A 12,864-nucleotide genomic window follows, 5' to 3' on the forward strand; every position below is an offset into this window, starting at 1 on the left:
CAGCTGGTCAATCACATTCTGGGTTTCAGCATTAGAAAGCCCATTGTCCACAGATAAAAAGGAAGCCACATTCTCCAATATCCATTTTACTAGTATTAAAGGCCATCATATGCCTTTTTTTTTTTTTTTTTTAACTTCTCAGTTGGTCTAGATTTCAGTAGAGAAGAGGGGTTCTCTTGGTTGGGTCCTCTCAAACCCCAAAAGGATATAGTATTCTTTCCTACAGACATCATTTTGAATAACATTAAAAGCTCATATGGGAGACGTTTAAAAATCGGCTGTATTTCTGTCTCATTCATATATTTCACAGATGCAAAGTATAAAAACAAAATTCTTTTAATTTCTAAACCGACAACACTCTTCTTTCAATGGATCGTTTTTGTTATTGTTTAGTGGGTAAGTGGGTAAGATGCAGTGGAAAACTCAAAAGACAGAGTAAGCGTCTCTCCTGAAAACCTCTTACTGATGAGATATGGATTTTTATGAAACCTCCCCCAAATGCAACAGAATGCTTAAGATAGAAGGTTTAAGGATTCAACTGATGGTCATCAACCAGATCATAATTTGTTCTGTTACCCTCAGCCTACTGAATGAAGAAAACACACCACAAGATTGGAAGCTTTTTAAAATATAATTTAAAACTATTTTGTACCAGTACAATATATTAATTTTACAAATGTAAAATTTTATCAGCTGTTAAAGCATTTGCAAAAACCACACATTCTACTTCAGCTTTATTGCACAATATCTATAAGAAAATATTAATTTTTAAATTAGAAAACATAAAAATGCTTTCAATATAGAAGAGACAATCTGATTTTAAAGACAATACTCTATAAGAATGTCTACTCAGAAAATAACAAACTTTCACAGGATACCAGGCTGGACAGATGCTTCGGCAGATCTGGTACAAAGCACTGTTTAAAACCAGTCCAAGATACTTAATCCAAACTGTATCATCATTCTTCATTAGAAATCTAGACACCACTCATGGTGGTTTCTTATACTTTAAAAAGTTGAGGCATTTTCAGTGTGAGCATTCTGAATATCTGTTACATATCAAAAACAATACTTCCAACTCAGCCATTTGCGGGGGTCTTTTTCCTTCATGCAGATTATCACTGGCAACTGTTTTTAATGACTATTCATGACCATTTTATTTATGCTAATAGAAAACATCAAGTTAAATACACTTTTAAAAGTTTGTCCTTTACAAAAATCAGTTTATAAATTTGCATCATAAAAAATTAGTGTTGAGACCATCAAGATGGCCTTCGTTTATATGGTTGTATATTAGTTGGTTTTCCCAGAGCTGGGATGGCAGATGTCTCACTTTTCTATGTAGTGTAATCAGGAAATAAATCCAAGCACTAAACTGAAATCCCAAGATAGATTAATAAGGTTGCATGATGGATTTTAGGGGGTTATGACCCTGGACCCATATACTAATGTGGGTGTTAAAATACTGACAGCAAACCCTGGTGGGAATTTAATTCACCTCAGACAATAAACATAATCTGGAGATATAAAAAGGAAAATGTTCATTTACATATTATCAGTGTGGCTGTGTGTATCATAGAAAAGAAAAAAATATTTATTAGAACAAGGATTCACCAGATGGATACATTTATAGACCACACATCTTTTCCTATTAAAGCATGTTGACTCAATCTCATGTGTTTTCAAGTTTATGCCTTTGTGGCCAGGGAAATTATCTTTTGGAACTTATGGCCTGCATAAACAAAGTCAAATATGATATCACACATTTGTGTAGAGAAAATAATTATTAAAATAGTGGTTATGTACTAACAAGTTTGTTGCAGGTACACAGAATTATCAAAAACCTAGATGCTTATTTAAAAAGTTTGCATTATTTAGAATTTCTTCCTTAGGAATCAAAGCAGTTGCTTTCCTGGAACTGCATTTTTCAGAACTGCTCAAAGCACCTCATCTAGATGAGTGTTTTAAAAAAAATATATAAAAAGTCTATAATGAGACTTCAAACATCACATATTTCACCTCTTACAGGCTTTTTTAAAATCATGTATCCCTTCCTTAAAGTCCTTCGGAATAAAATAAAAATAAACTCTCACATTCCATTAGAAAAAAATGGAAACATTCACGGTCTGAAAATTTTATGAATTTCCCCAAATTTTGCTACTATGTGCAATTTCCTCACACACAGGTTTTGAGGAAACCCCTAATCATCTATCATGGAATAGTCAGCTAATGGACATGCCATAGAAAATTTACCTTAATAGTAGTAAATAGATTAAAATCTATTCCATAAAATAAAAATGTCCTATGACTTCAATTTAAATACATATCTGAAAAGCTAAAAGGAGGTTTTTTGTTTTTCAAAAGTGCTAATTATTACATTTCCAAGTCTCTTCAATACATCATGTCCAATTCTTTGTAAAAAACTAAACCACCTTGCTTTAGGCACACTGCTTGATGAGTTTCTAAGAAGCAGAGGGGAAAAAAATCACTTGTCAATTAATCCAGCTTCCTTAATTTTACTGAAGAAGAATTTCTCCAGGATATTGGCACATTTGTAGTATTCACTCTCAGGGGGGTTGTACTCTTTGCAATTGGTAAAGACTCGCTGTAAGTCTGCCATGAATAATTTCTTAGACACGTAGTACCTATTCTTGAGGCGTTCACTCATGGTTTTCAGATCTGCACAGGAAAAAAAAATATTAGCAATCTTTGACTCATTTTAAACACCAGCTGACAAAACTGGGACTGGGAAAGAAATCTATGTTGTTGGTTTGATTACATTTTTATCATCCCAATGCTTTTATTTAAGAGAAATTCTTATGATCAAGGAAAACAGTTCTTAAATCTTATGTTCATTCTCTTGTGGGTTCTTTAAAAATGTCAAATCACAGCCATTTTAGCATTAAAGGGACCATTATTAGTCATCTGGTTCAATCCCCTATTCAGCACAAGGAAGCTAAGTAGATTAGCAACAATAAGTATGATGAACTGACTACTGTTAGCTATTCATTCAGAATTACACAGAAGAAGCTCTATCTATATGGAGCAGAGCAGGTGGATCGTTGGTATTGAATCATTTAATTACTTAAAACTATCAGACTGCGTTTGTTTCACTAAACTCACAGTTGTTTTGGTGTCATATAGATAAAGTAGAGAAACTAATAATAAATACATCTGTGAACACACCAGTGACCTTGCATGTAAAATGATTCGAATGAATTTTGCTTCAAGCTCCATCAATGAAATAAGAATAACAAACTTCATTTAATAATCTATTTTCTAAAGCAAGTAAGCCTTGTGAGACTATTGCAAAGAATTTCCCAATATAGCTGCTTGCTTTAAATGGCAGAATTTTACAGGTGAAAACAGTACTCCAGCTAAACTGATAAAACTAAAGAGGGGTTTCCTCAGTCCTCACTGTCAGGACTAATTTAAAGAATTATATGCAGATTAGAATAGATGCTAACATTTGTCTATTTATGGTTCCCTGGTTGTCTTGAAGTCTGGCTTTATTGTTAAAAGCTATAATTGTATTAACTATGTGTGGAAAAATAAGTCAAATGCGGGGGGGAAACACTTTTGACTACCCAAATCCCAAATTCTAAGCATGTTACAAAATTTCCAGGGGAAAGAAACCTATAACCAAATACACTGGGATCATCATTTAATAAGGTAAGTAAATTTATGTACAATATCCCCAAATGGGAAGAAATTCATTTGCATCAATATCCTAAATCCACCACAAAAGCATCAAAGAAGAAATGGAAAAAAGCTGCTTCTGCCTATCTCTTGATTAAAGCCTATCTCGGTTAGAGTGTATGTCATCACATCTATAAATTCAACTTTCAACTTTTCTTTCTTCTCTAACTAAAACAATTTGGAGAGAGAGAAAAATCTAAAAGCGTTAAGAAACACAAAGACTCATCAAATCCACACTAAATGTCCCATCCACGTGTGACTGAACAGATCAAAATGTTCTCTCATTTAAGGAAGAAAAAAACAATGAAATTGACCCTAAGTAAAAGTAGATGTTTACATTCCTTTCACTTTTCCACCTAAATGTCTACCACTTAAGATGTGCTGCCCAATATAATATTTATAACGTTTTAAAAGGAAGAAACATGTACCCCCCAAAAAGGTGGAGGGGGAGCAAAAGGATGACACAACACAAAGAAGTTTGTCCAAAAGCTTTCGAACTACTTTTAGGAGGTGGGTAAGAAAAGATGGAGAGAGCCTAAAATGCAACAGAAACAAAGCAAGAATTATGGAGGTGTCTGGACTTTTCTGAATAACTATAAACAATTCTGAATACTTCCTTTCTATTCTATAGCTATAGATAGCATTTTTCTTCCTCTGGCCTTCTTAGAGTTTTTTCAATTGACAAAATGAGGTGGGTTAAAAAAGGTGACTAAATATTGGTGGTACCAAATATAGAGACACCATTAAATTATTGTTTTCATGTCCCTTCCCCTTAATTTGGGAATTCTGGATAAGCATGAAAATCCTGCCTAGCCATCCATGTGTAACAAGAAGTCATGCTTGGGCTGGACTATACAGGTGATGTCCAGTGTGTGACTCCCTAAATAAAACAGGTTAGATCCCATCCATATGAGAGAAAACAGGTTAGATCCCATCCATATGAGAGAAAATCTCATCCATTTTTAGAATATGGGGAAAGAAAAGTAATGTTATTAGAAAAATCAAATAAGGAAACAATGGGAAAATGTAAAATTATTGATTTGTCATTCTTGTCTTCAAATACAAGATAATCTTGGGGACAAAACTAAATATTTTACTCAGCATCTAAACAATACCAAGAAAAAAAAAAATACTGCCCTACTGAAGAACACCATTTATAGCTTTAATTAAGTTTGTCCAGCACACATTTCAGCCAATCATTGGCCTTGCTCAATTAGGTCAGTTTTCCCCTCGTGAGACTCAGCTATGCACACAGGTTGTATCCAACTGGAGAAGTTCACAACCTTTACAGGTTGGACCAAGCAAAAACACTTTCAGAAAGCAGGCTGTAAGTAGGCTATGATCAATGGGATCCGCTAGACCTATCACTGCACGTCTTCAGAGTGCACGTGGACAGGGGCTGAAAGGGCCCCAAACTGACACAACTTCCCATGAGGGTTTCACAAAAGAAGCTGAGACAGTCCAGAGAAGAGGATACAAAAATCAGTTAATTTATGGTTAGAAATGGACACAAAGAGTTTTAACATATTTTGCACATAGTGGACAATACTGATTCCCAAATCAGCCTTCCATTCAGAATTCTAGACTGACTCAACCCTACCCTTTATTTTCTTGTACTGAAATAAATAGTGGTAAGGCAGAGAGAAGAGGGAAAGAAAAGCATATAGATGTGTGTCCACTTTAAGGGGTGTAGGCTACTGAAATCATTACTATAAATATATAAAATATTCATGTGAAACATTTAAATGCTATAGAAAACACCTATAAATAACTCAGTTATCAAGGAGCTAATGCATCCCTTTCACTCTTCCTTTTCACATTTTTAATACTTCCATAATTTTTTTTTTTTTTTTTTTTTTTGAGACAGGGTCTCCCTCCAGTACTCAGGCTGAAGTGCAGTAGTGCAATCACAGCTCACTGCAGCCTCAAACTCCTGGGCTCAAGCAATCCTCCAACCTCAGCCTCCCAAGTAGCTGGGGCCTCAGGCGTGTGCCACTACACCTAATTTTTTACTTTTTGTAGAGACAGGGTCTCACTACCTTACCCAGGCTGGACTTCCACAATTCTTAGCACCTGGAATAGATTACAAGTAGAAAAGAGACAGAAGACTCTGGCTCTCTCCAAAAATATGGCCACGTAGCTGATAAAAAGAAAACATTTCAGCTAGCTGTCTGTCACCCCACATGCCAAATTAGTTTAATTTGAGCGTTCTCAATTGATTCAATTAATCATTCATTTTAGCATAGTGTGGGCAAAGCACCAAACTGCACAATTCTACATTTCTGAAGACATCCTTTTTTGTTTGATTTTGGATATGAGACAAAGCTTAAAATAAAGAGTATATACAGTGACACCAACAGTACCCATCAAGGGCATGGAAAATTCAGAATTGTGGTAAGTAGAATTTCTCCCTCTGAAAGGACAGCAGTCAAGTAGTTTAACTTCTTTCATTATTATCTTGAATAATTATGAAAAGGAATACCTATTTACGACAGACTCAAAGCATATCAAGAGGATAAGCTGATGTTTTCTATTTGCACCAAACAGTTAGAATATAAGCAAAGTTATATCTAAAGTACCAGCTTTCATACCTAGTGCTATCTGCAGTTACCCTGGATTTTCTGTGTCTAGTGTCGTTAAGCTCGTGTGGGCTCTAAACGACAGCTGCAGAATGTCTCTAATGAACACAGCCACCCACTTCTCTGCCATCACTGCCCCTCCACGGTGCGTGGAATCCCACCACCCGTCATACACTTCCTACCCTAAACAGAGGAGTACAAATCAACCTCAGCAACCATTTGTCCCCCACACCGCCATCCAGTTTTAAATCTATACTTAGAAAATGTTAATGGCATTACCCATGGGGAACCTTATAACTTCATAATATCCCGGAGCTTCTGTTCTCTTCACAGGTTCCATGAAGGGCCAAGCGCTTTGATGGCTCTTGGGTAAAGAAAAAAGTAAGGTATCTAATATGGAAATTCCATGTGGGAAATCATTTCAAAATATTTGCATGAGGTGAATAAAGAGGACACCCACCTTCACCTGCTGGAGGATGCTCTTGAGCGTGCTGTAAAGCTGGTCAGGGTCTCTGGGCTCTTTACTTGAAAGGAAAAAGGGAAACAAGGAGCAATGATTAGATTTATACCCTATTGCCAGCTGATTACTATTCAGCTCATTCTTACAAAAACCTAAAATTGGAACCATTCCAGAATGTTTTAGGAAACTCAAAACCCACCAACTGTTGTGTGAGTGATTACAATTAGTTTGCCCATTTTCTTTAAGTTGCTGGGTGGGGGGAAAATAATCACTTCCATTAACATCCTTTTGCCTGTCATACTTACCTTTTCTCTTTTCCACTCGGTTTCCAGCCTGTCTCTCCTATAGGTCAACAAAATGAAACACTGAATGAGAAGTGCTTTTGGTCAAGAGAGTCACATAGTTAATACTTATCAAAAACAATAAATTACAGGCATGCCTCAATAAAAATCTACTTCTGAGAAAAGACTGAAATTAATGGCAATTAGTTACTTCCTTATACCGCTAACAATATAAAACATTTCCAAGACTAACAACACTGCCCCATATGTTACTGTTTTTAAAGCAGGAACACCAACCTTTCAGTGGAGAGCATAAAAAATAAATATGTACAGTACTGTGGGCATGTGTATTTTTTAAACTGAAAGTCAAATGTTTTGCAGATGACCCTGTAAAAGAGTTAAGCTGTTATTTTAGGTCAGAACAAACTCTGTCCTGGTCTCTGTTCTATTTGGCTAAGGCCCCGCTTGTAATGCAAGAAAGTTTAGTGTAGCAGATAGAAAACAGCCTGGAGTCTGACAGATCTGGATGTGATTTCCTGTTCTTTCCTTAAAAGGTAACTCACCCTAAATAAGAGTAAGTTGTCTCTCAGTTTATCGATCTATAAAACAGAACCCTAAAAATCAGGTGGTTTTATCCCTATTGAGAGTAGTTGATGTACCAAAAAAAAAAAAAAAAGCACAGAAAAATGTGTGGCACAAGTAGGCATTCAATGATCTGGTTGCTATTATGTCATTAACAGAGATAATACATGGAAGGAGAATTTCTGGATTTAGCATAAAAGTAAGATCTCCCATAGGGCAGATGTCATAAAGTGATATATCTTGCCAAAATAACATTTTATTTTTTCTGGAAAATTTTTGCTTGTTTGATTTTGGTTTTTTTATTAATGCTTGAATATACTAAAAAGAACTTGGATTTGAACTGAATAAAATTGCCAAATGATATTCAATGGCTTTTGACCTATAAAAACAACTATTTGGTATGGTTTAACCCAATACAACTCAACTCTAACATACAGCCAAGAACCCTTAGGAAAACTACTGTAAAATAGGGAATATGAAACACGGTATACAATTTCCATCACACATAACAAATAATATTTTTTGGAAGTTTGGGGAGACTAGTTTAGTCAAGCACAGACCTTGGAGGTTAAAACCCTGGTGGCAATGAGACACGGTGCAAACAGTAAGTTGTTTGGACATCAGAACTGGGCTGCTTCTAATTCTGACCGTTACTGGCTATGTGCCCTTTAGCAGTAAATGATCTAACTGCTTTGGAACTCGATTTCCCCATTTATAAAATAGGATTCCCTGCTTTCAAGGTTGCATATGCGTAATAATTCGCACTGTGCTACAAATAGCAGACTCTTAATAAACAGTGGATATTAACAGCTATTACAAGGGGGCATCTAAGCTCCCTTTGGTTTGTTTGTATTGGGTGGTAGGGAAGACATAAAACGATGACATTTGCTGCCTTTCTTAAAAGACTAGAGATAACACAGAGACAGGCAGGGCAATATAGCTTTCCAAGTTACTGCATTCTGGAAATTGTTTCAAACACAAATCACACTATTACTAAAAAATTTCGCTTTTAAAAGAAGGTCTATACGTACTAATTCCAGGAATGCTTTCTATAGGAATCTGTCGAACTCCATCTTTAAAACATGAAAGTCCAGGGTAAACTTTTCGAATCTGTGCCTGTTTTCTTTCAATCAGTTTTTTAATTATCTGTGAAGCACAAGAAGGAAATGTGTTTAGGGAAAGAAGTCTATGGATACAGTTCAAGTCAGTCACCCTAATGAAATGTTTTCCTAACAAAACAGTCTTTTTTATGAAACGAGATGGGAGAAAGGGGTGAATGCTATTTAACAGGTAAGAAATGAACAGATTATATTATACCATGTCTATTTAGTGACATTCACAAAAACATCTTTGAGTTACTTGTCCCCGCCATCCAGAAAAGCCAATATTGAGAAAACACACAGCCCCTAGGGCCCACTTGTCATCTGTAGCATAACACCCAATTATTTTGCCCTGCCTCTCTGAGGAGGCTCTGCCAGAATCACAGGAAAGCAGCCCTGAGCATTCACTACTCAGTCAAGTGACAGAATCTCTTCACATCCATAACTAGGAACTGTTCCCTTCAGACTAGAGAGGCAGGTAAACAGGCCCCAGAAAGTCCCCAAAGCCTACAGTAGTTAAAGCTTTACTATATAAACTTTTCAAGGCTGGAGCTCCAACCTATTCTACCTGCATCAAAAAAGCAGCAGCTCTATAATAGTAGGCTGTCATGAGAAGAAAGAAAACAATAATGCAATTTAAAGTATCATCTATTAAAGCAACACAACCATGACATGAGCCATCACACTGACTGAGAAATGTTAAGAGATGTTTTGTTTGTTTTGTAAAATAATTATTAATATGCTGAGGTAACTACTTCCAAGACAGTGAGGTTAAAAAAAACTAAAAAATCACCATCTGGAAATTAAACATATCATAACGAAATTTTGGAAAATTAAACAAAACAATAGAAATCACTAATTGCATTCACAAAGGAAAACAAAAAAATCTACTTCTTGATTGATTTCAAACATACAGCTGGTAAATACTGCAGCATGAATATATAATCCTAACAGTTAAACAAATAACTTCATAAAATGAATGAACTAGTAAAAGTATATTCCTAGTAAATCTAGATCAGTGCTGTCCAGTAGAGACATAATACAAGCCACTCATGTAATTTAAATTTTTCTACTAACCGCATTTTCAAAAGGCAAAAAGAAACAAGTGAAATTGATTTTAATAATGTATTTCATTTAACCCATTATATCTAAAATATTGTAACATACAATTGGAAAAAAGTGTAAGATATTTTACATTGCTTTATTCATATGAACTCTTGAAAACCAGAGGATTGGCCAGGCGTGGTAGCTCACACCTGTAATCCCAGCACTTTGGGAGGCCGAGGTGGGTGGATCACTTGAGGTGAGGAGGTCGAGACTAGCCTGGCCAACATGGTGAAACTCCATTTCTACTAAAAATACAAAAAATTAACTGGGCATGGTAGTGCACACCTGTAATCCCAGTTACACAGGAGGCTGAGACAGGAGAACTGCTTGAACCTGGGAGGTGGAGGTTGCAGTGAACCAAGATTGTACCACTGCACTCCAGCCTGGGTGACAGAGTGAGACTTCCTCTCAAAAAAAAAAAAAAAAAAAAAAAAGAAAAGAAAAAAGAAAAGAAAGAAAGAAAAGAAAATCAGAGGATTTTATACTTACAGCATGCCTTAATTTTGACTAACCACATATCAAGTACTCAGTGGCCACATGTGGCTAGTGACTACCACTTTTGACAGGGCTGATCTAGATGGGTGCTTTCCATTTATTTGTAAATCCAAACCTTCTTTTTTAAAAAACAAAGAATCCCGGCCGGTCGCGGTGGCTCACCCCTGTAATCCCAGCACTTTGGGAGGCCAAGGCAGGCAGATCACGAGGTCAGGAGATCGAGATCATCCTGGCTAACACAGTGAAATCTCGTCTCTACTAAAAATACAAAAAATTAGCCGGGTGTGGTGGCGGGCACCTGTAGTCCCAGCTACTCGGGAGGCTGAGGCAGGAGAATGGCGTGAACCCGGGAGGTGGAGCTCGTAGTGAGTCAAGATGGTGCCACTGCACTCCAGTCTGAGCGAAAGAGTGAGACTCTGTCTCCAAAAAAAAAAAAAAAAAAAAAAATCCCAAGGGCAATCTCTTAAATAGATACCTTCAGAGAATATGCTGAAGACTATTTCAATTTGAAAAGTTTCCTTCTCTTCACCAAGGGACTCTCAAATGCAATGACCTACCAGATGGCTTCCACACACCTCATGTAGCACCTTAAAGATTGTGGGCTCCTGAGAAGTGACTGTTAATGGGACTGGGAGGCTTCCTAAGTTCTCTGTACCTCCAGTAATCACTATGGAGAAGATCTTTTTTAATTTTAATTTTTTGTTTTCATTTTACATACAGGGGGTATTATGGGTATATTGTGTGATGCTGAGCTTTGCGCTTCTAATGATCCCACTGTCCAAGTAGTGAGCATAGTACCTGACAGGTAGTTTTTCAACCCTTACTCCTCTCCCTCTCTTGCCTCTTTTGGAAACCCCAGTGTCTACTGTTCCCATCTTTGTGAGCATGTATACCCAATGTTCAGCTCCCACTTATAACAGAAAACATGCAGTATTTTGTTTTCTGTTCCTGTGTTAATCTGCTTAGGATAATGGCCCCAGCTAAACCCACACTGCTGCAAACGACATGATTTTGTTCTTTTTTATGGCTGCATAATATTTCATGGTGTATATGTACTACATTTTCTTTATCCAATCTACCTTTGATGGGCACCTGGATTGATTCCATGTCTTTGTTATTGTGAATAGCGCTGCAATGAACATAATAGCACATGTATCTTTTTGGAAAAACGATTTATTTTCCTTTGGTATATATATGCTCAGTAATAGGATTGCTGCGTGGAATGGTAATTCTATTTTTAATTCTTTGAGAAATCTCCAAACTGCTTTCCACAGGGGCTGAACTAATTTGCATTCCCACCAAGAGTGTATAAGCATTCCGTTTTCTCCACAGCTTTGCCAACATCTGTTATTTTTTTAACTTCTTAATAATGGCCATTCTGACTGGTGTGAGATGGTGTCGCATTGTGGTTTTGACTTGAATCTCAGAAAGGAGATATTTTCATTGTGTTCTAGTATATTATCTTCACCTCCCTAGAAAATATCTTCACTTCAACTCCCTCCCATGACCATAAAATCAATGCCTTCCAAATGAAAGTATGTCCTCATCATCTTCTCCTGAAGTCCATAGCTCAGTCCTATGATCTACCGCTGTCAGTTTTAGGGTCTCCTGAAGCAGAAAATTTCAGTGGAGTAGTTCCCCATCTCCAATACATCACCCAGTCTTTGCATGTCTCCTTATAAAAAAATTGCATTGAGTTTCCCCATCCTTACTTTGGCTTCTCTAACCCCAATTCCTTGTACTGTCACATGTAGATTAAGAGTTAAGAATTTATCCCCCCACCCACCACCTAGCCTATCCACACATACATGTATGCATGTACACACACACACACACACACACACACACACAGGCACATATATACCCAATTATGCTTGCTCATAGCCTATTTGCACTTTCTCAAATAGTGCCTTCATCACCGACATAACAATGGTCCTACCTGTTCATGTGCCCACAAATCTGTTCACATTGGACTCTGAGTCTCTGCTAATGCAGATTTCATTACCAGGCTGCCCAGTTCAAAACAAATCTTCCACAAAAAAGTCATGTCAGGTGACATGAGGCCCCTACAGATCCTACCTTTCCCTTGGAGTCAACACTCACAAAGTAGCACTTAACTCTCCACTCTTGGTCCACCTGTTCAACTATACTAGTTTTCTCTCTCTATCTCCACTAATGACAACTACAACTTATTCTGCTCCTGTATACTTTCAGGGGCTAGGAAGTGCCTCAAAATATTCACTCTTTCTTTGCTGCCACCATGAATCCCTACCTTCCTTGAGGGGTTTTTCACAGTTGGAATAAATAACACTTGTAAAAAATCAACTGAATTCTGTGGGAAAAAATACTACATGAATCCAAATATATTTTTATTGAAGTGACTTCAGATAGCTTTTTAAAAAACTAGATTAAGAGCTCCAAACCTCCATCACCCATTCAATGGAATGTGTGAGCAAAGGCTGGAGGCAGAGAGGGAGGGGGAGGAGAGGAGAAAAAAGAAGGGGGAGGGAGCCTTGGCTTCTAAAAAGTTGACTGCTTTGTTAGCCATCTAAAATAGCTCT

At 36.9% G+C, this 12,864-nt stretch overlaps 1 protein-coding gene across 3 annotated transcripts in view; it reads right to left on the minus strand.

Moving 5' to 3' along the window:
- Positions 1-612: 612 nt before the first annotated feature.
- The window catches only part of KAT2B (lysine acetyltransferase 2B), a 116,363-nt gene continuing 104,111 nt past the window's right edge, over positions 613-12,864 (minus strand). For 2 of the 3 annotated variants that reach the window (XM_045387017.2, XM_074030900.1), the window contains 5 exons: positions 8,633-8,747; positions 7,044-7,080; positions 6,739-6,802; positions 6,558-6,642; positions 613-2,679 (listed from right to left, as the gene is read on the minus strand). In XM_045387017.2, the coding sequence (XP_045242952.1) occupies positions 2,486-2,679; positions 6,558-6,642; positions 6,739-6,802; positions 7,044-7,080; positions 8,633-8,747 (495 nt within the window). In that variant the 3' untranslated portion in view covers positions 613-2,485. The remainder of the gene's footprint in view (positions 2,680-6,557; positions 6,643-6,738; positions 6,803-7,043; positions 7,081-8,632; positions 8,748-12,864) is intronic. The other variant, XM_045387018.3, reaches the window with a different exon arrangement.

Source organism: Macaca fascicularis, chromosome 2, assembly GCF_037993035.2.
Source record: "Macaca fascicularis isolate 582-1 chromosome 2, T2T-MFA8v1.1".
Classification (NCBI taxonomy): Eukaryota; Metazoa; Chordata; class Mammalia; order Primates; family Cercopithecidae; genus Macaca; species Macaca fascicularis.